The sequence below is a fragment of the Peromyscus eremicus genome, chromosome 20 (assembly GCF_949786415.1).
Source record: "Peromyscus eremicus chromosome 20, PerEre_H2_v1, whole genome shotgun sequence".
In the NCBI taxonomy this organism is placed as follows: domain Eukaryota; kingdom Metazoa; phylum Chordata; class Mammalia; order Rodentia; family Cricetidae; genus Peromyscus; species Peromyscus eremicus.
The window spans coordinates 45,906,718-45,933,031 of record NC_081436.1 but is presented as its reverse complement, the minus strand read 5'-3'; the positions used below and the strand labels follow the sequence as shown (position 1 = coordinate 45,933,031).

Below are 26,314 nucleotides of genomic sequence, written 5' to 3'. Positions count from 1 at the left end.
CAGTGTAGCACAAATCCCAAAATATATAGACTCCCTTCCCTGCATGTAGTCTTAGCTGGGCTGGAACTCTCCATGAAGATTCAGTTGACCTCAAACTCAGAGATCTCTCTGCCTCTGCCTTTAGCGTTAGGACTTAAATTGTGTGACACCATGCCTAGCCCAAAAATTGTCTTAAATCACCCTGTCAATCACTCAATGACCACTCTAAATAAATGAGCTTAGATTAAGTGAAAACCAGCAAGCAGAACTAAATGAATCAATGTGTGTACGTTTTAATTTGTTCACGGGATAAATCTCACTACAGGCTTATTCTTGTCTTATGCATGATGTGAAAGTGCTTGACTATAAAGACTGTCTATTCCACAACATATTTAATGTATTAAACATTTTAATCAGGAAAAGATAGAGGTGGGGAGAACAGAAGCAACATATATAGCAAAAGTATATGACAATCAAACAGACTTGAATTCTAATTTCTTATTCTTGAGGCACCATCCATCATCTGGAAGATTACAGAATCTCTAAGAACTGTGAAAGGCGACTTATACGGTTTATGGTGACTGGGAATGATCTTACCACAACAGATTTTCTCTGGAAGTTTATGTTGTTGATACAGACGACCTGATGAGTTGTATATTAAAAAAAGAAAAGAAAAAGAAAGAAAACAACTATTATTAAATAAAAGCATAGCTGTATCCAAGTACAAATAAGAACTATGTTCTAAGCGGCTCAAAAACCGCTCCAGCAAACTTGCTAAGTTTATATCTTCAAAGTCTACTAAATGAGTAATCTGCTTATTTTAAATCTAGCGAGAGCCCATGCAAAGGTTTACCTTGACAAAACTATAGCAGTACTTTTAAAAAGGTTTATGAGCCTGCGAGAGGCGGGAGGAGGCGGGAGCCTAAATCTGCTGAACAATGCTGTCATTCAAAACGTTTCCACTCTGCAAACATCAGGTCCACTGGCGTGGACTCTTAATTTGCCCCATTCGTTTCCCAGCCCCATCAAGTCATTCGTGCAAACAACGAAAACAAAACCAAAGAAGGGTGAAAACCAGGGAGATGGGGGGTAGGCGGGGTACTTATAATTTGTACGGCCGTGGGCTTTCGAAGCCCTTGTCTCCTTTCTTCCTGTTCATCCTGGAGGGCTCTATGCCGGTGGGCGGCATGAAGAGCTCCGGCGGGGCTCGCCTTGCCGGCTGCTCGGGGGGCTGTGGCGCATTCCCGGCGGCGGCCCGTGCACCCTGAGCGCCCGGCCACCCGGCCTCGGCCTCGCCTGCCCTCCTCGGCCACTCTCAGCCGCCTCCGCCCGGCCCCTGTCACACAGACGAGCCGCGCTACCGCCGCTCAAAGCCGCTGACGGCCGACATCTTGCCGGTCACCTCTGACCCGCTGCGTCAGAGGAAGTGGGACCCGGCGGAGGCAGAACCCGGAAGTCTGGTCCGGGCGTCAGTGGGCGGGGCTTGAGGGCTGAAGCGAGATGTACAGTTTTGGCTCCTGTTTCCCCGTTTGTCTCTAACGACTTAGAACAGAGGAACGATTTACTGGGTGAGGCGAGAAGAGCGGGAAGGAAGGGAGGGGGCGTTAAGTGTGGAGGACGAGGCGCCAGGTACAACCGAGGTGAGGGGCTAGGAGCTGGAAATGGTCCCCAAACCGAGACGTTGCGCTGTGTCCATAGCAAACGCGACCCATTTGCAGCCTGTGGTTTAAACTGCAAATGTGTTAACTAGACCGCAGGGGACTCTCAAGCCCCGATGTCCCAAGGCCTCGGCATCTCTTTTGAAGCTGCAGATATAAATCGAATCACGTCCATAAATACAGAAATTTTTATTTAAAGATATTTTGGCGCCAATGTATTATGCATTTCCTGTTCCTGGGGGTCAAAGTGGCAAACCGGTATCTGTTAACTCCCTGTTAATTGTGGATTGTCCATTAACATTTTTGCCACCTTCGTAGATTTAACTTACCCTTTCTAAGGGTCCTGTTGACAAGTTCATTAGCTGATTTTAAATTATTTGAACGTTGGTCTAAACCGAAACCAATTAGGAAAATGAAGTCGTAACTTTATCAAACGTTCCAAAACTAGGAATTATTTGTTCCCAATGAACATTTATTTATTAAACCCATACAGTGTAAAGGTAGAGCTCATAAATGCTTGACAACTGCCCTCATGCGGGACCACTTCCTTACTCTTTGTTTGCTGGGAGCATCCTCAGACTTCCATCATTTTCTACAGTTATATAAGACCCAGAAGGGCAGTGGTAGGCTTGTTCCAAGTTAGTCTCCTCAGAAAGTGAAGGGGAGTGCAGTGATAATGGAAACTTTTACTGTGTTTTATAAAGATACACTGAGGTGAACGCACTTCTTTCCATACCTCTGCTGAAAATCTTAACTCAGAGAGCTGTCTGGAAAGTCTTATAACCATCTGTGAGCTCACTGGCTTCTTTTTGGAAAGCTGGAGGCGACGTCTCAACATTAGTACAGGAAACAAAAGTCTGTGTGTTTTCATGATACATATACATGTAGTTAACATAAGGTCTGTGGTCTGGTCAAGGTCAGTGGCTGAATCAATGTTAGTGTCAACCTCTAGACCTTCCTAATGCTGTGACCCTTTAATACAGCTCCTCATGTTGTGGTGACCCCAGCCATAAAATTATTTTTGTTGCTACTTCATAACTGTAATTTTTTTCTATTGTTATGAATCATAATGTAAATACTTGATATACAACCTCCAAAGGGGTCATGACCCACGGGTCAGGAGCCACTGCTCTAGACCAACAGTTAACACTACCTCAATTGCTTCTGATTGGTCACTGGTTGAGTTTAGTAGGTCAATAGTTGAATCTAGTAGGCCTTCACTTACTGGATATAGTAGGTGTATTAGGGCTCTCTAGAGTCACAGAACTTACAGAATGACTCTCTCCATATGTATATATGGGAATTTATTAGAATGACTTACAGGCTGCAGTCCAACAATGGCTGGCTGTGAATAGAAAGTCCAAGAATCTAGTAGCTGCTCAGTCCCGCAAGGCTGGGTGTCTTAGCTGGTCTTCTGCACATGCTGGAATCCCGAGGAAGTAGGCTCCATTGCCAGTGAAGGAATGGATGTGCTGACAAGGTGAGGGCAAGCAGGTGAAGAACGAACCAACCCTTCCTTCTTCCATTGTCCTTATATTGGCTTCCAGCAGAAGGTGTGGCCCATATTAAAAGTGTGCCTTCCAGCCTCAAAGTCTGGATTAAAGGCAGGTTTGTTCCAGCCTCAAGATCCGGGTGACAAGTGTGCCCTCCATTTCTGGATTATACTTCATTCCAGACATAGTCAAGTTGGCAACCAAGAATAGCCATCACAGTAGCTCATAGTTGAATCTGGTAGGTCTTTACTGGTTGGGTCTAGTGGGTCATCATTGATTGCTTCTGTGTACAGACTGGGGAAACCAGAGCCAGAGCACACAGAGAGTGCCAGGACTTTGCAGAGCATGGTGCCTCAATGAGAGTAGGGCAACCAGTGAACAAAAGGAAGGGATTAACAAAACTAGAAGTGATTTATAATTCTCTAGTGAGTTTACCTGTGTGGGGGATTGTACTGCTCCCTAGTGTTCTTCATAGAGGATGCAGGGTTATACGCACTTTACCCACAGTGCATAGTTAAATAACCCAAGGCCAGAGTTAAGCCAACTTCAGCAATGTAATAAATAACTAATATAAAGGCTCCTACTGGTGATGGCTATTCTTGGTTGTCAACTTGACTACATCTGGAATTAATTAATTAATTAATTAATCCAAGCAGCTTGCTACACCCATGAGAAACTTTTCTTAATTAAATGTCTAAAGTCAGAAGATCAACTTTAATCTGGATCTTTTGAGGTAGGAAGATCCACCTTTAGTCTGGGCCACAACTGGTAGCAGCCATTATAAAGGACATGGAAGAAAGAAGCTTTTGTTCTTTGCCTGCTTGCTCTCACTCTCGATGGCAAGTTCATTCCTTCATTGGCATTAGAGCCTACTTCTTCCAGATTCTGGAGGATAAAGAGCAGCTGTAACATCTACCCTCATGGACTGAATAACTACTGGAATCTTAAACTTTTCATTGGTAGACAGCCATCGTTGGACTAACTGGACCACAACCTGTGAGCCAGTCTAATATATATATTATATATTATAATTATATAGCTATGTATTATAAATATCATATAACATGTGTTATATGAATATTATATATTATATAAACATTGCATATTATATTATATATTATAATATATGATGTTATGTGTATATAATACATAATACAAAATATGACAATATATCAAATATTATATATAAATACACTTATATAGTATATAATTTATATACATATTATGTATATATGTGCATATAATATATATAACTATATGATATATAAATACATATTATATAATTACAGATTAACACATATAATTATAATATACTTATACATTTTATGTATTATATATAATTATATATGATATAAAATTAGTATATACTTATGTATTATATAAAACATATATAAGATTATATTATAATATAATATATATATTCTAGAGCATCCTGACTAATGTATAATATACCCCTTAATTTAGAAATACCTTTTAACAGAATAAATCTTTGTATGAGACTATTACTAATAGTTATTTAGAAAACTTTCTAAGTATATTAATAACTGGGACACCAAATCTTAAGTAAAGATACAGAGTTTATATGTGAAAATCAGAACTTTCTGCACATAGAATCTTACAGACTTCAAGATATAAGTACAGATTTTTTTTTTTTTTCTGAGACAGGGTTTCTCTGTGTAGCCCTGGCTGTCCTGGACTTCCTCTGTAGACCAGGCTAGCCTCGAACTCAGATTCACCTGCCTCTGCCTCCCGAGTGTTGGGATTAAAGGTGTGTGCCACCACCATCCACCTTTTATTTTTTGTCCTTGTATTTAGTGAGCATTGTGCAAGTGTAACCTGAAGGATATGGAAATATCTTACTGCACTGGAGAAATAAAAAATGGTAACAATTACAAAATGCGGAAGAGGAGAAAAAGTATTCAAAGAGTTGGTTTTAGAAACCAAGAATAGGGCCAGCAAGCTGGCTCAGCAGGTAAAGGTGCTGCTTGCTGAGCGAAACTGGCAATCGGAGTTTGATCCCTGAACTTGAAAAGTGGGAGGAGAAAAAAAGACTACAGGGAAGTCCTCTGATCTCTACACGCATGTCGCGGCATGTGTACCCATGCACACACATCATGTACATATACAATAGTCATAAGTACAATTTAATCTTTAAAAACGTCAGGGGTAAAAATATGCAAGAGAATCTTCTTTTATTACATCCAGGAACTTTATAAAGCTATTTAGTCTCCCCAAAAAGTCTGCCATTCTTTTAAGAGATGAGTCTTCTTGAATTATAAACTTTCACGCCATTTTGCATTGAAGAACGAGAATATTTAGTAAGTAACGCACCTATAGTTTGCTTCTCTCCGCACAAATCTCTGTGGGAATAAAAATAAACAAGTGCCATGAATATTTTAGGGAACATAACGTGATACAGCACTGCTTACTTACCTCTACCTCCTAAAGCCATCTTTCTTTTTGTTTGTTTGTTTCTCTGTGTAGCCCTGGCTGTCCTGGAACTCCCTCTGTAGACCAGGCTGGCCTCGAACTCAGAGATTCACCTGTCTCTGCCTCCGGAGTGCCAGGACTAAAGGTGTGTGCAACAACATCTGACTTAAAGCCATCTTTCTAATAGCCATGTGAAAAGAACAGTGAAAACTCTGTTGTGGGATATTTGTTCACTGTGTGAAGATGTATTTGGTGTACTAAAAGGCTGAACAGCCAATAGCTAGGCAGGAGGGATAGGTGGGACTTCTGGGCAGAGAGAGAGGAAGGAGGAGATGAATCTAGGCACAGTATCAGACGGCAGTGAGACATGGGAAGGAACCAGACATAGAGTGAAAGAAAGGTGAAAAGCCACGAGGCAGAACAGATTAATATAAATGGGTTAAGATATAAGAGCTATCGGGACAAGCCTAAGCTAAGGCCGAGCTTTCATAATTAATAAGAAGTCTCCATCTGTGAGCTGGCGGCTGACAACACAGCTTGCTACACAACTGCTTCTGAGTCTTCATTGAACTAGGTAGATTACATGTATCATTTCACTTAACCCTCACAAGAAGAGGAGTAAGGAGTTCTTCAACCCTGTATTAGATATGAGGAAACAAACTGGGGTATTAAAAAGGGTCAAATTTTGCCATCGTGTGTGTATGACTTCAAAGTCCTATGTTATCTCCATTATATCATGTAATCTTTAAAGTAGAAATAGAGGGGGCTGGAGAGATGGCTCAGGGGTTAAGAGCACTGGCTGTGCTTCCAGAGGTCCTGAGTTCAATTCCCAGCAACCACATGGTGGCTCACAACCATCTGTAATGAGATCTCGCGCCCTCTTCTGGCCACAGGTATACATGCAGGCAAAACACTGTATACATAATAAGTAAAATAAATCTTAAAAAAAATTAATCATAAATAGAAGCAGTGTGATATGGAGGCGTCTAAAGTCAAAGAACCTGTATCCTAGGCTTGTCAGGTATGGGCTTGTCTAGATTGCCTGTACTTCTGGGACTTTTGTTTACCTCAAAAAGAAGACTGCCTGAAGCATAATTTGAGGAGAGAGGAGATGACGTGAGGGAAGAGAGCTAGATCACAGAGGGCCAGAAAGTTCACAGAAAGGGCCTGCTAAATATATTGTAAATGATTGTAAATATAATGCAGAGGCCACTAGTAGTATGTTAAACAATAGAAAAAGCATACTATGCTCTGAGGTTTAAAGGATGGAGGAAATGAGTTGATTATGGAATTTTGGCAGTGAGAACATGGAAGACGTACTATATTGGTACTTTTCAATGTTTGCCAATTGGTAGGTCATGGTAAACATCAACTTTGAAAGCAGAATAAGAAAGTCACTACATTTATTCAGGCCTGGATGAGGTCACCCAGGGAACCATGAGCAAAAGAGGGAATGTAGCTGGGCCAGGTGGTACAGGTTTGTAATCCTGTAATCTTAGGCTCTTGGGATTAGAACAATCACAGATTGAGGTCCTACCTGAAATAGGAGTGAGTTCCAGGCCTACTCAACCTAGTAAGAACCTATCTCAAAAAAAAAAAAAAGAAAGAAAGAAAGAAAGAAAGAAAGAAAACTTAAAAAAGGAGAAGGGCCAATGAGATGGTTCAGCAGATAAAGGCATTTGCAGATGGTTCAGCAGATAAAGGCATTTGCAGATGGTTCAGCAGATAAAGGCATTTGCAACCTGATGGCCTGAGATCAATCTCTGGGACTGAACATCACAGAAAGAAGGAACCCACTCTTAAAAGCTGTCATCTGATTTCAACATATGAGCCATGACACACACTCCCCCGCTCTCCCTCAAACAAATAAGCAGGGCTGGAGATAAAGCTCAGTGGTAGAGCACTTGGCTAGTTCAATCAGGCATTTTCCTATGAAGGAGAGAAAAGGACATGGGGTCAGCAGGTTGCTTGGCAGTCTGGGTGACACTATAGACCATGTGTGATGGGGGATGACCCAGTATGGGAGAAAAGAGATAACTCAAGAAGCCAGGTCTCAGAAAGGGCCAGAGGAGATGGCTGTAGTGCAGAGGGAGGACTGGCCTCAATAGGAGGAAGAGTGGGACTGGAGAGATGGCTCAGTGGTTAGGAGCACTTGCTCCACAATCATGAGGACTGAGATTTAGATCCCAGCACTCATGCTACCACACTGGTTGTTATGTGTGTGTGGGGGGCACCAGCATTCACCACCCCCACACATACACACACGCACACACTCCCACATACGCAAAGATTAAATAGATAAATAAATATAACTAAAAAGAAGAAAAGAACACCACAAGCAATGCCTCAGGCAGCAGGAAAGCTAGGAGGTGGCAATCAATGAGAGGTATCTACCTTTGGGACATGGGTATACTTACTCTCCTCGGAAGAACTGTGACTTTTGTAGGAAGGACAGCAGAGAAATGATTATAGAAGGAATGTTAAGGGGAAAAGATAACACACACTCCACCTTGAGGATGAATAACCAGACAATGATAGAGCAGGCCATCTGAGAAAGTTTCAAGGGACACAGTATCCTCAGGGACTACACAGCACTGTCGTGTTCAGGTCATAAATCTGAAACCCTATGCCACATCTTACAGAACAACCATCATAACCCATTCTGACTGAATTACTTACTGGATATATGGAGCGATGTCTTCCTCCGTCCACTTTTCTCTTAGAGAGAAGAGACTATTAAAACGCTCCTGTGTTCCCTCAGGCAAATCATCGACTTTGAGCAAAAAGATAATTTCTGGTCTTGAATTCCTATCCATCAGTGCTAAACCCTACAACAGACAAGAAGGGAAAAGGGCAGCTGAAGTAATGATCTCATATTTAAATATGACTCGTTTCTTTGGCCATTAGGTTTAGCCCAAGGAATTTAAAACACCAGAGACATGAAACTTTACAGAAAGTCTAGCCAGAGACTTACAGGGCGCTATTTTCATAAAAGAGTTCCTTCAAGCTGTGATTTCTTTGCCCTCTACAGTCTGGCTGACACTGCCATCATTTTACCAAGATAGCTTTTGTCACCAGTGGCCAGTCACTGCCAAGTACAGAAAGCCCTTCCTTGGCTTGTTGGCTCATCTTACCAGCCCCATTTTCTTATTAATGTCCACTCCCCTTTCCTTTTCATTTCTTTCCACCTCAGACGCCACTGCCTTCTCCTCTGTCTTAATGTGTGGTTTCCCAGACCTCCACCCCAGCCCATTACCTACTTCTCCACCCGTCCCAGGTAACCTCACCCTACCCCACAGCCTCCAGTGCCCTGGCTCATGACTGGAACATTTGCATCTTCTCCTCAGATACCTCTGCTGAGCCCCAGAGCCGCATGTCCAGATTACAGGAGACACCTACTCCATTCCCACTGCTTGGAGAAACAGGAAATCTAGATAACCTAAATTCTGGTATTCAAATCCCATACCTGAGTCGCCATAAGATTTCTCTATCCAGCACCCAGATTGTTTGTTTTTTTACATTTTTTAGTGTGTGTGTGTGTGTGTGTGTGTGTGTGTGTGTGTGTGGTATAGTGTAGGGCAGAGGGAATATGTGCACTTGATAGCACACATGTAGAAATCAGAAGACAAATTAAGAGTCATTTATCTCTGTCCATCACGTGGGTCCTAAAGATTAAACCCAGGGTGTGAGGTTTGGTGGCAAGCACTTTTACCTACTGAGTGCCATTTCTTGCCTCGCAGTGTTATCTAATTCTCTGGCCAGTATTCTTTGAGCGCAGGGTCGGGGGAGGGGGGGGGCGTTTGTTTGCTTGTTTGTCCCATCCCCCCTTTTTTGAAGCAAGGTCTTCTCTAGCCCAGACTGACATAACCTCATTGTGTAGCTGAGGATGATCTTGAACTCCTGATCCTCTGGCCTCTACCCTAAATGCTGGGGATTGAACTAAGGGCTTTGTGGGTACTAGGCAAGTGTTCTACCAACTATGCCACATCTGTGGCCTCAACAACTGTGCATAAGTACTGGAGGAAGTTAAAGGACTCTGTGATGGGGCAAATGAAGGCTGTACCCTGTACCCCTAACGGGTGTCTAGGAAAATAAAATAACTCCCAGGTGAACTCCAGGACAAGAATCACCTCGTCCAGTCAGATATCACCCGGAGAGCCCCAGGCACAGCCCCCATCAGCCTTACCTTCAGCTGATCAAGCCGAGTCGTCATTCCCTCGGGGACACTCTGCTGCCACACCTCCTGGAACTCGGCGAGGTTAAATTTCACAGCGTTCTGCAGCAGCATCTCTGCGGTCACTCGGCATATTTTGTCCTCATTCAGTTCAAAATAAACTTCATCTAAGGAAACGGCGTCAGATAGGTTCATGCGTCTCTTTTTAAAAATGGCATTGGTCTATTTATTATTTGTGTGTACGGGAACGGACACATACGGGCTCTCGTATGCCACTGCATGAATGTGGAGGTCGGATGACCACTTTGAAGAGTCTGTTCTCACCTTGTACTAGGGATAAAGCTCAGGTCATCAGACTTGGCTCAGCCATCTCACTGACACTGTACTATCTAATTTTTCAGTACAATATTAGCACTTCCCTTACCTCAACAGAATGTCTTGGAAGGAATCCTGTATCTCTGTCCACCTCCCACAGTCCCATGGTTCTTATTAACACCAATAGACTTCTTTATCACACAATTTAAAATCCCTATTAGAATACTTTCCAATCTTTACCTTCATCCACGTATTTCTTTCCATAGCATTTAAGACAGTGTTCAATCATTTCTCTGAAAATTTAAAACATACAAGAAAACTTATCAGCATCTTATAAACATTTTAAACCCAGTTGCTAACTATAAACTCATATAAATTAAGGATTTGAAATATTAAATTACTTGGATGATAAATAATACTTAAAAGAACTAATTTAAATATTCTAGGAAATGTCACATACTAGGCCTGTGCTACACATTTTGCATGAATTATATAGTCATACATTCATTGTTATACAGTAGCTCAAACATAACCATTAATTTTTTTGTGTGCGACCAAAACAAAAAGCAGAAAAGATGATGCAGACTTATTCACCCCAGTGACCAAAAGTCTCAAGTCCTTTCTGGTTGTATATTTTTTATTTTCTCCCCACCCCTGGGCTATAGAGCAGCTCAGAGGTTAAGAGCACTTGCTGTTCTTACAGAGGACCCAGGTTCAGTTCCAAGCACCCACCTGGTGGCTCAGAACCACCAGTTAACTCCAGTTCCAGGGATCTGAGGCCCTCATCTGACCTCTACAGGCAGCAGGCATGTACATGATGCACATACATACATGCAGGCAAAAACTCATACGCATAAAATAAAAAATATTTTAAAAATTTTTTTCTATATCAGAATATAAATTCTATGCCCCCAGTTTACTTCTTGTCTGAAAAAGAATTTCATTGTCTTAAAGAAATCTGCAGGGACAAATAATGGAAACACTTACTCTGGCTCCAGAGGTCCAAGCTCCTGCAGGCACACATTCAAGGGAACTCTACTAAAAGACCAAGATTCGGAGTCCACAAGCTGAGTTACGTGATTCAGAAGTTTGATCTCATAATCAAATTCAAGAATCCTCCAATAACCTACAAATGCCAAATGTCAAACTTACCAAAGAACATTGTAAGTGAAGGGATTAGATAATCAATAAATAAAGCAGTAACACCCTCTTACCCATAAGGCATTGTGGTGGCTACTGTTAATTGTCAATGAGACACAATCTAGAGTGCCCTGGGAAGAGACTCTCAGTGAGGGATAGCCTGAGGTAACCTGTGCTGCTGCTGAAAGTGACTCTCTGATCACAACTATCTGAAAACGTGTTCTCACAGCACAAAGAAGCCCGGCTCACTGGAGAGATGACAGATTCTGCTGCGGTGTGGACACGAACAATAACTGCTGGGGGGTCAAGATATCTTTCCCTAGTTCTAAAGAAACTGGCTACACATGTACACAATGGAATTTTCTTCAGCAGTAAAGAATGAAATGATGACATTCAAAGGAAAATGGAGGGAAGTGGAGAACACTATGTTAAGAGAGATGAACGAGACTGAGAAAGACAAATACCATGTTTTCTTGAATACATAGAATCCAGATTTAAATTTGTGTGTGTGTGTGTGTGTGTGTGTATGTGTGTGTATGTTTGTGTATGTAGGTGTGTATGAAGACACATTTATATGTATGACGTGAAGGCAGAAATAAGATTATAAGGGAGAGGTCTAATGGGAGTGGGGAAGGAAGAAAAATTAAAAGAATATACATGTCGTTAAACCAAAAGGAAGCCTATTTGCAGGGCATAAGGTCATCACCAAGAGAAGGCAGACAGTTGATGGAGGGGGCAGACAGTTGATGGAGGGGGCAGACAGGTGATGGAGGGGGCAGACAGGTGATGGAGGGGGCAGACAGGTGATGGAGGGGGCAGACAGGTGATGGAGGGGGCAGACAGGTGATGGAGGGGGCAGACAGGTGATGGAGGGGGCAGACAGGTGATGGAGGGGACAGTTGATGGAGGGGGCAGACAGGTGATGGAGGGGGCAGACAGGTGATGGAGGGGCAGACAGGTGATGGACGGGGCAGTAGGAGGGTGTCTAAGAACAAAGTATAACGATACATACATGAAAATGTCACAGTGAGCCAGGTGTACTGTAGCACACACCTTTAATCCCAGCACTCAGGAAGCAGATACAGACGGATCTCTGAGTTTGAGGCTAGCCTGGTCTACAGAGTGAGTTCCAGGACAGCCAGGGCTACACAGAGAAACCCTATCTTGAAGAAAACAAACAATAGCCACAAATGTCACTGTGGACTATGTCTCTTTGTATGCTAACCATAAAATTAATTTGAAAGACACCTGTCCTTATTTCTGTGAAGGAATCTGAAATGCCACTGGATATGGTAGTGTATACCTACCCTAGCACTCTGGAAGCTGAGGCAGAAGAATCTCAAATGTTTAATGCCAGCTAGCTACATAGCAAGTTCAAGTTCTAGACCAGCCAGGGCTACAGAGCAACACCCTACAGGAATTTAAAACTAATGGCCCAGATATCATTTTCAAAAATAAACTCAAATTCCTAGCTATCATTTTGCAAGGAAAATTTCTGTATATTCCGGAAAATCAAAAGCATCATTAAGAGTCAAGTGGTAGTGCCACATATTTAATCTCAGCACTTGGAAGGCAGAGGCAGGCGAATCTGAGTTCGGGGCTAGCCTGGTCTACAGAGAGAGTTCCTAGATGGCCAGGGCCACAGAGAGAAACCCTATCTCACAAAGGGGGGGGGGGAGAACATGCATGCAGTTCTTTATTTAAAAGAATTTTCCACATTTAAGGGCAAGGCACACAAAAGCTAATCTTGTTTGTAAGACTATGAGCAAAATGAATAGCATATCCACAAATCATACTGATTTCCTTCTTCTTAAATAATAGGTGAAGAATGAAGATGTTTCTCTAGGCAAGCTAAGAGTGGGTTCATAGTGGCCGAGTGGCACATACCTTCAGCACCAGTACTTGGGAAGCAGAGGCAGGAGGATTTTCATGAGTTCCAAACTAGCCTGATCTATTTAGTGCAGTGATTCTCAACCTTCCTACTTCCTTTAATACAGTTCCTCATGTTGTGGTGACCTCCAACCATAAAATCATTTTCGTTGCCACTTCATAATCATAATTTTGCTACTGTCATCTGACACGCAGGATACATGATATGCGACCCTTGTGACAGAGTCGTTTGACTCCCAAAGTGGTTGAGACTCATAAGTTGAGAACTGCTGATTTAGTGAATTCCAGGCCAGCCAGGGCTATGAAGTGAGACCCTGCCTGAAATAGATAGATGGGTGGGTGGATGGATGGATGGATGGATGGATGGATGGATGGGTGGGATGCTTACAAACATGGACTCAGTGATGACTACAGATCCAGATGCTGACAAAAATGCTACACTCCAGAGCAGAAGCCAATCAAACCCTTAAGGGAGGCACCACAGAACTCTTCTTCATCAACCTCTGAGCTCAACCTACCTGGATCTTCCACATGTGCTGAAATGATAAATAATGTGTGTTCATCAGCACACTGGCATTAGCATCTGAAGAAGCACAGCACACTTTCCAAGCTATCTGAAAATTTAATGAAGTTGTTGACCTGATTCCAATCCAAAGATGTAGCGCTGATGCCATGACTGTCATTAACACAATCCCAGGCCCTTGCTAGGCCTCAATTTTTTTACCTATTTAAAAACTGATTTAAGCCGGGTGTGGTGGCACATGCCTTCAGGAGGCAGAGGCAGGTGGATCTCTGAGTTTGAGGCCAACCTTGTCTATATAGAGAGTTCTAGGACAGCCAGGGCTACAAAGAGAAACCCTGTCTCGAAAAACCAAAATAAAAATTGATGTAAATGAAAAGATCAGACTACTTGATATTTAAGGACTTTCAAAGGGAAAGGTCTGTAGTGAGTGGTTCAAATGTCACTGTTCACAGACTGACAGAATGACCTCATGTAACGATCATCTTATAGGCTAGTCCAAGACAAACATCATCACCGTGTGTGTGTGTGTGTTGGGATTCAAACACGAGGTCTCACACATACTCAACAAGTATTCTTCCACTTCTGATATCATCACCTTTGAAGCTAAAAGGAAATTAAACAAGCATGCAACCTGGCTAAGGTGTCCCAAAGCTTCTCACTCGCTTAGGATACAGTCCCACCATTATGAATGGTAATAGTCACACTACCTCCAATCTCACAGGCATTCAGGACTTGTAACTGGGCCATTATTTCTTCCTCGCTTGCCTGAATTTGATCAAGCAAATCTTCAGTTGTATACTGAAACAAACAAAATAGATACATGATCTTAATGATTTGAGAAACATTACCTTCTTAGTTTTCTTACTGAGTTTTGGAGAAGTAGTAAACAGAGATAATAACAGCATGAATAGTTTCTTCTGTTAATGCATAATGATCATAACACAAAATCAAAATCTGTCTTAAAACGGGCAAATCTTGACGCCATTGCACTTGGCAATGGATTATTGACTAAGACACTAAGAACACAAATGACTGAAGAAAAGACGTAAGCCAGGTGTGATGGCACACACCTGTAATCCTAGCCCTTGGCCAGCTGAAGGAAGAAGAACTTGAGTTAGCCTGGGCTACACAGTTTGATCCTATCTATAAAACAAAAACAAAGAAAGAACAAGAAAAGGAGGAGGAAGAAGAGGAGGGAATGGAGGAAGAGGAGGGTCATCAACTAGACTTCATAAAAAGGATCAAGTTTTGTACTTCAGAAAGCTGTTGCTGGTCATGGTGTTGCACACCTGTGATGGAAGTGCTCTGGAGGTGGAGGTGGGGGATCAAGGTCCAGTCTAAGAGCTGGTAAGATGGCTCAGTAGCTAAAGGTTTTTGATGGGTAAAGATGCTTGCCATTGCAAGCCTGATACCCTGAGTTTGATTCCTGGAATCCATGTAAAGGTGGAAGGAGAGAACTAACTCCACCAAGCTGTCTGTCCTCTGACTCCACACTCAGATCATAGGATGTACACCCACCCTCCTCCTCATATACATATTTAACACACACCAATCTCAAAAATAAAACAAAGAGGGCTGGTGAGATGGCTCTAGGTAAAGGTGGATGCCACTAAGTCTGATGACTTAAGTTCAATGCCCACAAGGTGGGAGAGAGAACCTGAGCCTGCAAACTGACCTCTGACCTCCATACTCAGGTTATGGCACATGAGCACCACTACCACCCACCACACATACCAAATAAATAAATAAATGTAAAAACAAAACACCTATCTATACAAAAGGACAAATAAATATATGTTTGCACTTACATGATGTATTAATAGTGAAATTCATAGAGACAAGAAGTAGTGAGTAGTTGCCATTTCCTGGGGGCAGGGGATTATTATTTAATTAGTGGGGAGTTTATAAAGATAAAATGTTCTAGAGATAGATGGTGTTGGTGATGGCACATCACCAAGAACACACTAAAACACAGAGTGTACAGACAGACATACATGCAGGCAAAACACATGAAATAAAATCTCCAAAAAACAAAATAAAACTCAAACAAGCAAGCAAAAAAACGATAATCAGGGTCTAGGGATACAGCCCAGGAGTGCTCCCGAAGCATGTGGGAAGCTCTGGGTCCCATCTCCAGTGCCACTGACACCCTCCATTGTAGTGCATGCCTGTAATACCAGCATTTAGGAAGTACACACAGGAATATCAGGATTCCAAGGCCATCCTCAACTACATAGCAAGTTTGAGGCCAGATGGTGATCAATGAGATCCTGTCTCAAAAAAGGACAATCAATCAGAACAAGAAAGATGGTCAGCATCATTAGTTATGAGGAAATGGCCACTGAAACCGTAACAGGGTATCACTTTATATACTTACCTAAAGCCTGAAGCACACACTAGCCCCAGGTGGTCTCCCATCCATCTCCTAACTCAGCCCAATCCTGCTTTGTTTCTTGTTTTGATTCTGCAAATTCTAGTCCAATCAAGGCAATATTGTAAGACTGGGGTTACCAGGGCCCATACCACCAGGCCAGGCTCCTGCTTAGCTTCTGAGGTCACACAAAATCAAGCATATTTAAATGGCAGAGTCCTTGACAACATGTCACTCTGTATCTACCCAGACAGCTTTATGTTTATGTCCAAAGGTTATGTTCAAATCTTTATAACACAAATTTTAAAAAATAAGACCATCACCAATAATGGATGATGGCACACACCCTAAATAAATAAATAGATAAATAAATAAATACAAATAAATAAATTTGCATTTTAAAATTTCAAATAAAACCAAGAGATAATATTCTTACTTTTGAGCGGCTTGGATCCTCTTCCTTGTGACTATCAGGGCCTTCGTAGGTATTTTCCATCAGGAGCTTCTTCAGCTTTTTTAATTTAGGTCTGCATCTTCTTAATTCCCAATAATTATTAGAGAAACCAAAGATCTAGAAATCACAATGCAGCATAAGCCTTTGTGGGCCTTTCTCAGACACAAAAACATTCCCACGAAGTCATCTTTGCTCTGTGGCACCTTCCCAGCCATCTCAGCTACTTTGAAAAGCCCGTTAAGAAAAACACCGCCACCAGGTGCACACCTTTGATCCCAGCACTCAGGAGGCAGAGGCAGGTGGAACTCTGTGAGTTCGAGGCCAGCTTGGTCTAAACAAAGAAACCCTATCTCAGGAAAAAAAAATTTTTTTAATTAAAAAAAAGAGAGAGAGGAGAAAAGCACTGCTAAGAAAATAATGATCAATACCTGAACATCACACCCTAAAAATACTCTAGAAACACTCTAGAATGGATGGGGTGGCAACAATTCTATCAACCAGATGGAAACAACTAGAAATATAAAATAAATAAGAGAAATGCCAAGCATGATGGTACATAGAATACATGCAGGCCAACATCCATACATATAAAATAAAAATAAATTAGCCTGCTGGTGGTGGCCCATGCCTTTAATCCCAGCACTCGGGAGGCAGAGGCAGGCGGATCTCTGTGAGTTCGAGGCCAGCCTGGTCTACAGAGCAAGATCCAGGACAGGCACCAAAGCTACACAGAGAAACCCTGTCTCGAAAAACAAAAAACAAAAAACAAAAAACAAAAAAAAAAAAAAAAAAGAAAGAAAGAAAGAAAGAAAGAAAGAAAGAAAGAAAGAAAAAGAAATAAATTAACCCTCCAAAAACAAAACACAGGGTCTAGTATGGCAGCACATGGATCTCTATGAGGTCCAGGCCAGCCTGGTCTATGAACTATATACAAGTTCCAGACCAGCCAGGGGTACACAGTGAGACCTTGTCTCAAAAAAATAAATAAATAAATAAATAAATAAATAAATAAATAAATAAATAAATAAGCAAACAAAAATATGCCCATGACCTGGGATATAGCTCAAAGGCAGATGAAGCAAGAGGATGAAGAGTTCAAGACCAGCCTGGGCAACACTGAAAGACTGTCTCAGAAATCAACCCCAAAACAGGAGGCTGGGAAGGGACTTCCACTGGTAGAGTGCTTGCCCAGCCTGCAAGAAAGCCCCGGATTTGCTCTGAGCACTACTGCAGAAACCAGGGATGGTAGTGTATGCCTGGAGTCTCAGCACTTGGGAACTGGAAGCAGCAAGATCAAGATCAGAAGTTAGCCTGGGCTACAACACACATACACACACACACACACACACACTTATTGATAGCTCCCCTCTCCGAATACCGTATGAATCATTACAACTCCCAGCACGTTCCCTTATTTCTTCTTCAATTCTCTTTTTAAGGAAACAGCGACTCTGAGTCATTCTGAAAGAATCACGGGCGTTGCTTCAACTGTCACATGCGTGACAACCAAGAGAAGTTGGAGACTTGTGTTTGGTAACTACCATTGGCATTCACCAAAATAAGTAATGTTTCACTTGGCTCCATATTAACAAACTAACCTAACTTCAAAACTAAGACACACACTCCCTTCCAGCCCCAAATTTTTTCCTTTCTCTACCTCATAAATTCTACCAAATGCACTAGTTGTGGTATGAGGGATTTATTTTTCAAAACATATCTGTGGCATAATTTACTAAAAATGGTTAAAACTTTAAGAATGAGTCAGTTAGGCTTGGAGAGATGACTCAGTGACTTAAAAAAACTGGTTGGCTGCTCTTCCAGAGGACCGGGTTCGATTCCCAGCACCCACATGGCAGCTCACAACCATCTGTAACTCCAGTTCCAGGAGTATCTGACGCCATCTTCTGGCCTCAAAGGGCACTGCATGCACATAGTTCACAGACGTAGCACGCAGGCAAGACACCCACACACAAAATTTTTACAAAATAAATATAATAAAATAAAAATTTTAAAACAGAACAAGTTACCTAATAGCAAACAGACCACACTAAGAGAAAGACTGGCCAGGCATTGGTGGTGCATGCCTTTAATCCCAGCACTCGGGAGGCAGAAGCAGGCAGATCTCTGTGAGTTCGAGGCCAGCCTGGTCTACAAAGCGAGTTCCAGGAAAGGCACAAAGCTACACAGAGAAACCCTGTCTTGAAAAACCAAAAAGGAAAGAGAGAGAGAAGAGAGAGAGAGAGAGAGAGAGAGAGAGAGAGAGAGAGAGAGAGAAAGACTGGATGTGTCTGAGGAAAAAAAAAAAAAAAAGGCCAAAGTGGAAAGAAAAAAAGAGAATTCACAAATTCAAAAAGAACTAAAATAATACTGAAACATTTCAAATTTTCAGTAAAGAAATTTTTAGACTTCCTATGATGACACATATCTTGTACCAAAAGTTTTTAACCAAAGGGAAGCTTGGAACCCAGAGTGCCATCTCAGACACGGGTATAGGACAAAACAGTACCTCCGTGTGAACAATGTTACTCTGTGTTTCCTCCCTCTTCAGCTGGTCTGGAGTCTTGCAGCCAGGGATGAAGAGCAGCATATTGGACGTGTCCGCTATCTTCAGGTCATAGGTCTTGTCTCTACTGCACAACACGGCTTGCTCGTCTTTGTCCCCTCGAATCACAAAACTACGGGAAAATGGGGGTGGGGGCGGAAGACACGGCTTATTGAGACACTAGTGGATATCTCATTTCAAATACTTGCCAGAGGACAGTTCCTCTGGCTTCTAGATTTAAAATTCAGCCTTGGGGCTGTACCTGTGGTACTTTGAAGAGAAATCCACCCACCCCCACCATACCCTCAGGTTCAAGCATTTGAACACTTGGGCCCCAGTGGGTGGCACTACTGGGGGAGATTTAGGAGGTGTGGCCTTGGGGGACGAAGTGTGTCACTGAGCGTGACCTTAGAGAGTATACAGCCTGGCCTTCTTCCAGCTCGCTCTCTCAACTCTGTGCTTGCCACAAAAGATGTATCTCTCAGCTTCCTACTCCCACTGCACACTTTCAGCTGGCTGCCAGGCTCTCTCACAATGATGGACTCTTTTTTTATTTTTTTTTTTAAGATTTGTTTATTTATTATGTATAGAGTGTCCTGCCTGCATGTATGCCTGCAGGACAGAAGAGGGCACCAGATCTCATTATAGATGATTCTGAGCCACCATGTGGTTGCTGAGAATTAAACTCAGGACCTCTGGGAAAACAGCCAGTGCTTTTAACTTCTGAGCCATCTCCCCAGCCCCACAATGATGGACTCTTAACATCCAGAATCATAAGCACAAATGAAATTTTCCTTCTATACGCTGCCTTGGTCAAAGTGGGATTTTTGTTTGTTTTGATTTTTTTTTTTTTTTTTTTTGAATCGCAAAACAGCAAAGAAACTGATACAGGCCCCTGTGGTACAATAATGGAGTCCACAGAAAAAAAACACCAGGACTTAGAGCTAGCTAGCTATCTGGTACCTAACCAAGGAAAATTAATTAAATACAGGCAAGAAAGACTCCAAGAGACCAGAAGGCCAACTGTCACCACAGACAGGCTAAGAAAACCAGAAGACACTGCATCCAGATGTCATGATGCTGTGGTATGCAGCTGGCTGAAGGGCCGATGGTGACACTCACTTGTGATTCTAGCCATTAGGTGGAGGCAAGGGGATCAGAAGTTCAAGGCCATCCTCAGCTACTACATAGTAAGATGGTACACGGTGGGTCTGAGGTCAGCCTCATCTACTTGAGATCCTTTCTAAAAACAAAACAACAACAAAACCAAAACCCCAAACAAACCAAAAAAGCAAAGGGAAAGAAAATGCCACAGCAATCTTCTAAAACAGGCTAAAGCGGCACTTTACTTCTCAAACACACACAGAGACACCTTGGAGAAGACAGGCAGACTGGGATACGGTAGGTCTGGGATGAGACCTGGGATTCTGCATCTCTCACAAGTTCTGAGAGGATAAGCATGCAGCTGGTACCCACTCAGGTCCGGGATGAGACCTGGGATTCTGCATCTCTCACAAGTTCCCAGAGGATAAGAATGCAGCTGGTACCCACTCAAGGCATCCTTGTCTTATTCTGCACAGTCAAAGGTTCACAGCATGGCCTACTCATCGGCTATGTGGCAGAGGGACCTTGGGGAAAAAAGGCTGCATGAGAATTCTATTTACAAACGAGACTAAAGACTGGAGTTCTCCACAACTGAAGAAGAGTAAAGGTGAAGGTGAGGGAGCTGGAGAGATGGCTCAGTGGTTAACAGTACTGGCTGTTCTTCCAAAGGACCTGGGTTCAATTCCCAACACCCATATGGCAATTCCCAACTGTCTATAACTCCAGTTCTAGGGGATCTGACACCTTCATACAGACATACACGCAGGAAAAACCCAAATGTACAATAAATAAATAAATAAATAAGTAAATAAATAAGTCTTTTTAAAAAAGGTGAAGGTGACGAGGGGGGAGAAAGGTGAAGATGACAGAGATTCTGAGGTGTTGGTTCTGTTTTCATTACCTATAAAGCATTTTATACTTTTGTGCACAACCAACTTCCCTTAACTAAACAATAAATAACCGAAAATAGGAGACTGGACTTTTCTAAAACTAAACTTTTAGTTAGTGTAAAGAATAAGAGGGGTGTTGTTTGTTTGTTTGTGTTTTGTTTGACTCTTGGTGCCAATAATGTTCAATGCAGTAGTTCTCAACCTGTGGGTCGATACCCTTTGGGGGTCAAATATCAGATATCCTGTATATCAAATATTTACATTATGATTCATAACATAGCAAAATTGCAGTTATGAAGTAACAATGAAATATTTTAATGGATGGGGGTCACCACAGCATGAGGTACTGTATTAAAGGGTCACAGCATTAGGAAGGTTGAGAACCACTGATTTAATGGGTCTAAGCCCCTACTCTTTAACAGTCATTTCTACATCCTATTACTAATCCCACTTCAAAACATTTTGTTAGGAGTAGAAAGGTAAGATCAGGAGTTCAAGGTCACCCTTGGCTACAAGACCAGCGGAGGCCAGTCTAGGATACATAAGACCCTTTCTCATAAAAACCAAAACCAAAAGTGAGGGGTACATTTTGTTCCAATTCTTGTTCAAGAATAAATAAATAATAAATAAAACGGGAGGCCAAAGTGCCAGTTCACCAGGTAAAAACCTACATGAAAAGCCAGATGGACTCATGGGCATCTGTAACCCAGCACTCCTGTGGGCAGATGGGGGTGGAGACACGAGAATTGGCTGGGGTACACAGTGAAGCTGTAAAAACAAGGGGCATTCTACTTCCCTCAAACGCGGAGGAGAGAACCAACTCCCAAGAGTTGTCCTCTGGCTTCAAATCACACAAAGGCTCTCTCTCTCTCTCTCTCTCTCTCTCTCTCTCTCTCTCTCTCTCTCTCTTTCTCTCTCTCTCTTCCCCCCCCCCCACTGGTAGAGGAGTGCTTGCCTAGCCTGCACAAAGCCCTGAGTTTTTCGCTCTCCAGCACAGTACAAGGCCAGCAGTAGTACACACCTAGAATCCCAGCACTGCAGAGTCGGAGGCAAGAGGATAAGAAGTACAAGGTCATCCTTAGCTGCAGAGTGAGTTTACTGCCAGTCTGGCTAGAGACTCCGTCTTGAGGGGGGATAGGGGTTAAAAGGCATGTTTTAGTATCTTGCTTTTGTCAACTAAATAAACTAAATGAAATAATTACTATAAATTAACTGAACAAAGAAAAGATCCTTCACACCTGAAGTCCTTCTTAATCTCCAATTCAGCTGGATGGAAATACGAAGTTTTGGGGTAATTCTCTTAAGGACACTTTGTGACCAGTGTGTGGCTGGTGGGCTAGAACACTATGTGACGGGTCCAATATACAAACTCAAAGAGAGCCAAGATGGTCCGACTAAAATGAACCTAGGGGAGGAAACAATGCCTAAGGAATACAAGAAGGAATCAATTGGCAGGAGTCACGTCTGCACAAAATAAACGGGTCCAAAAACTAGTTGAGGAGGGTGGCAGGATGGCTCATTTGGTAAAGGTGCTTGCCTCTGGAAGAGCCGCAGATATTCTTAACTATGACCCATGTCTTTAGCCACCCCTATTTCTCATCTTTTTTCCCCCTACAGGACCTAGGATCCAACCTATAGCCTATAATACAAGCACTTTATCACTTAGCCCAAACCAGTACCAGCCAGGGCCCCTTGGTTTTAAAATCCAAGGTCTTGGCAGCAAACTTGTGGTTGACCTGGAATCAGAAACACCTCCAGTTCTTCAGTCGGTGACTCCCCCAACCAAGTCTACATCAGGCTTTAAACTTTTGCCTCATCTGTCCCACCTACTGTCCGACTAAAAGAAACCCAAGTGAAAGGCAGGCACTCTCTATGTAGATACTGCCGCTATATTCTGAGATAGAACAACTGTGTTCTGTAGAGTCCTTGGCATCACGGTTAAGGCGTTCAGAACTCCCTGGCGGTCTCTGTTCCCGACGTTCTCCCGCTGGCATCTGTCTCTAAATTCAGCTGAATCCTGCTAATACATCAGTCTAGCAGAGAGAGGTATGGATTCCTCCTGGCAGATGACAGCAAACCCGGGATCCGCCCACGAACCGCTATTGGCCCAATCAAAGCAACTCTCTGGACCAGTTCCTCATTCGGAGATCCCACACTACAAAACGCAACAGGTAGGTGGCCTTGCACGAGGCTGGGGATCGGCGTGTCCCGGGGTACCCCCCAATCCCATCCTGGCTCACCTGTGCCCGGCCTCCAGCTGCTGGCACAGTGCGGGGTCCAGCTCCAGCAGGCAGAAGTCGCCGGAGGCGGCGCCGCTGGTGCCGGGACCGAAGCTCAGGCAGTGCACCGTGGGCAGCAGCTCGGCGGCGTTCAGCTTGGCGACCTGCAACGTCGCGTCCACCTCCTCGCGGGTCCTCCGCGAAGCGGGCGGCCGAAGCATGCCGCGGCACCGAGAGGGGCGTGTCGCCGACCGCGGAGATCAGAGCTCCCAGGGACTTCAAAAGCGCGCCAAGTCGGCTGGAGCGGGCTTCCGGGGAGGAGCGGGGCGTGTCCCGGGACGTCACAGGGCAGTCCACTCACCGCGTGTGTGCAAGTCCCGGATTGCTGAGGGCCAGCGCGGGTTTCCCCTAAGGACTCCTGGAAGGTCGTGTTAGCCGTTCTGCGTCCCGGCGGGGCCAAGCACAGAACTTGCACCCACCCCTTCCGCCGCACTGTGCCCGCCCCCTTCTTTCCCGCCAAAGCTGCCTTTTCTCTCCAGCTGTGGTGGGTCCTGGTAATGAGCTATTTTGCGTGCACAATTTCTTTAACCCGTGACCATGACCCAGTAAGGCAAGAATCCTGGTGATTGATCCCTTCATGCAAATGGAAGCAGGATGCTTGCCAGGGATGGCAGAGCCTGGAGATGGCAAAGTCTGAATCCAGGCTAATCTATGGTGACTCCAAAATTGCCCAGTCCAGTTTTATATAGACAGTCCAGGACCAGGACTAGCAGAGTCAGATGCGGCATCTCACTTGTTTGGGCTTGGAGGCGACCCAAGATGGGAGATAACGCCTCCTGTTTGTTAAATACTTCATTTGTGCTAAGTGGCACGTGAGACTTCTATCCTCTAAAAGCCGTATGCCTGGTTCTGGAAAGGCCCTGCAGGCTCCAGGGAAGAGTCCAGCTAATTCAGCACTGCAGGGTGTGATGTCTTCTTCACCAAAGTTTGCAATGACCTCAAACTGTTTTAAGATGAAAATTCATACATAGACTCATATCCTTGAACTTGTAACTGCTTGGTTGGGAGCTCTCCAAGGGATGCCAGCGAACTCCCACAGACCTGGCTGCCCATGAAAGTTGAAACAGCCTAAGAGGAATAATTCTTCTCAGAGGGGGTGGCCTCCTACTCATTCCTGTAAGTTAGACTTTAGTTGAAGTAGAAGAATGTATTGGTTGAGAATATTGAAGGGCTGAATTCCAAGGAAATGAACAAGTTTGTTTGCTGTTTATTTCCCCCCCAGCCTTTTGATGAATCGATAGGAAAGCAATGGAGCAGAGCATCGTCAGGGTCTGCCAGAAGTTCTAGTTGGAGGAACAGTCAGTCTATCACTTCATTAATCTTCTCTTTTAAAACATCTGAACCGCCTGGCATGGTGGTGCACACTTTTAATCCCAGCACTGGGGAGGCAGAGCCAGGCAGAGATCTCTGTGAGTTCGAAGCCAGCCTGGTCTTGAGTGAGATCCAGGACAGGCACCAAGACTACACAGAGAAATCCTGTCTAAAAAAACAAAAACAAAACAAAAAACAAAACATCTGAACCACCTGTCATGGTGGTGTATGCCTTTAGTCCCAGCACTCAGTAGACAGAGGCAAGTGGATTGCTTTTAGTCTGAGGCCAGCCTGGTCTACACAGTGAGCTCCAAGCCAGCCAAAAAGCTACATAGAGAGAGGCCATCTCAAAAAGCAAAACTCTGAACCCGTAAGGAAACTGATGGAGCAATGTACTGAACATGAAAGTGTTGAGAACTCATTACTGGGTATCAGTGAGATGGCTCAAGGTTGTTAAGTGTTTGCCATGCAAGCCTAATGGCCTGACTTCAATCCCCAGAAGACAGTGGAAGGAGAGACCCAACTCCCAAAAGTTGTTCTCTGACATGTACACATTCGCCATGGCACACACCCACCCATACTTTCACATGCACTTATAACCACACACAATAATAATAAAATAAAAAAAAAAATTGGAAGATAACCAACCGTTGAAAGTAAACTATTAAAATGGAGACAAAAGTGCTCGCTGCCAAGGCTGATGACCTGAGTTCAATCCCAAGAATCCACAGTAGAAGGGGAGAAGCAACTTCTGAAAGTTGTCCTCTGACCCCCATGAGCCATGGCAAGTGTGCACCACCCACACACATGATAATAAAATAAAAAAATTGCCGGGCGATGGTGGCGCAGGCCTTTAATCCCAGCACTCAGGAGGCAGAGCCAGGAGATCTCTGTGAGTTCCAGGCCAGCTTGGTCTACAGAGCAAGTGAGATCCAGGACAGGCACCAAAACTACACAGAGAAACTCTATCCTGAAAAATAAATAAATAAATAAAATAAAATAATTTAGCTAAGCGGTGGTGGCACATGCCTTTAATAACAGCACTTGGGAGGTAGAGGCAGGTGGATCTCTGAGTTCTAGGCCAATATGGTCTACAGACTTAGTTCCAGGAGAGCCAGGGCTATACAAGAGAAACCCTGTCTCCCAAAACCAAAACCAACCAAACAAACAAACAAAACCAAAGAAAAGGGGGGGGGGGGTTGGGAGCATTCCCTACAACCAGAAGTAGTGTAGGATAGAGAGAAGAGGGGCATTTTCAATAGACAGATCTGGCTTGGAATCCTAATTGTCCTTAGAGTGATATTTAGCAAATTACTTATTTTTTTCTAGCTTCAACCCCTTATATTTATCATTACTAATTGAATAATTTCACTTCATTTTTTTCTTTTTTCTTTTCTTTTTTGGTTTGGTTTTTGGTTTTTCAAGACAGGGTTTCTCTATGAGTAGCCGTGGCTATCCTGGAACCAGCTCTGTAGACCAGGCTGGCCTCGAACTCATAGAGATCTGCCTGCCTCTGCTTCCCAAATGCTGGAATTAAAACCATGTGCCACCACTGCCCAGTGAATAAGTTCATTTCTATTTAATGAGGCCAAGTTAAGTTTCTTGTCGCTGCAACAAAATACCCCCCAACAAAAGCAACTTCAGGAAGAGTTTATTTTGGCTTGAAATCCAAAAGCGATACAGTCCATCTCCTTAGGGAAAAGGCATGGCGGCGGGAGCAGGCAGTGCCTGGTTATATTGCACCTGCAGTCAGGAAGCAGA

General features: G+C 43.3%; 2 protein-coding genes across 2 annotated transcripts in view; both read right to left on the bottom strand.

The window, feature by feature from the left end:
- The window catches only part of Taf2 (TATA-box binding protein associated factor 2), a 65,103-nt gene extending 63,718 nt beyond the window's left edge, over positions 1-1,385 (bottom strand). Inside the window, exons 1-2 of the mRNA XM_059247118.1 lie at positions 1,086-1,385; positions 577-631 (exon numbers count right to left, since the gene is read on the bottom strand). Of these exons, the coding sequence (XP_059103101.1) occupies positions 577-631; positions 1,086-1,168 (138 nt within the window). The 5' untranslated portion in view covers positions 1,169-1,385. The remainder of the gene's footprint in view (positions 1-576; positions 632-1,085) is intronic.
- Positions 1,386-5,305: 3,920 nt separating this feature from the next.
- On the bottom strand, positions 5,306-23,617 carry Dscc1 (DNA replication and sister chromatid cohesion 1). Its single transcript, XM_059247890.1, has 9 exons — positions 23,204-23,617; positions 18,934-19,102; positions 16,410-16,544; positions 14,310-14,400; positions 11,037-11,175; positions 10,290-10,342; positions 9,747-9,901; positions 8,240-8,388; positions 5,306-5,490 (listed from the first exon to the last, which is right to left on the bottom strand). Exons 1-9 carry the CDS (start codon positions 23,401-23,403, stop codon positions 5,382-5,384), a joined length of 1,200 nt encoding a protein of 399 aa, XP_059103873.1. The 5' UTR covers positions 23,404-23,617; the 3' UTR covers positions 5,306-5,381.
- Positions 23,618-26,314: the final 2,697 nt, after the last annotated feature.

Bases quoted from the DNA above. Each gene is read 5' to 3' on its own strand.
- Dscc1 (XM_059247890.1), bottom strand. From the start codon at position 23,403: ATGCTTCGGCCGCCCGCTTCGCGGAGGACCCGCGAGGAGGTGGACGCG. The intron at 19,103-23,203 runs GTGAGCCAGGAT...ATTTTCCCGTAG, and splicing joins CAGCTGGAGGCCGGGCACAG to TTTTGTGATTCGAGGGGACA. The intron at 5,491-8,239 runs GTAAGTAATTCA...TTATTCCCACAG, and splicing joins GACATCGCTCCATATATCCA to AGATTTGTGCGGAGAGAAGC.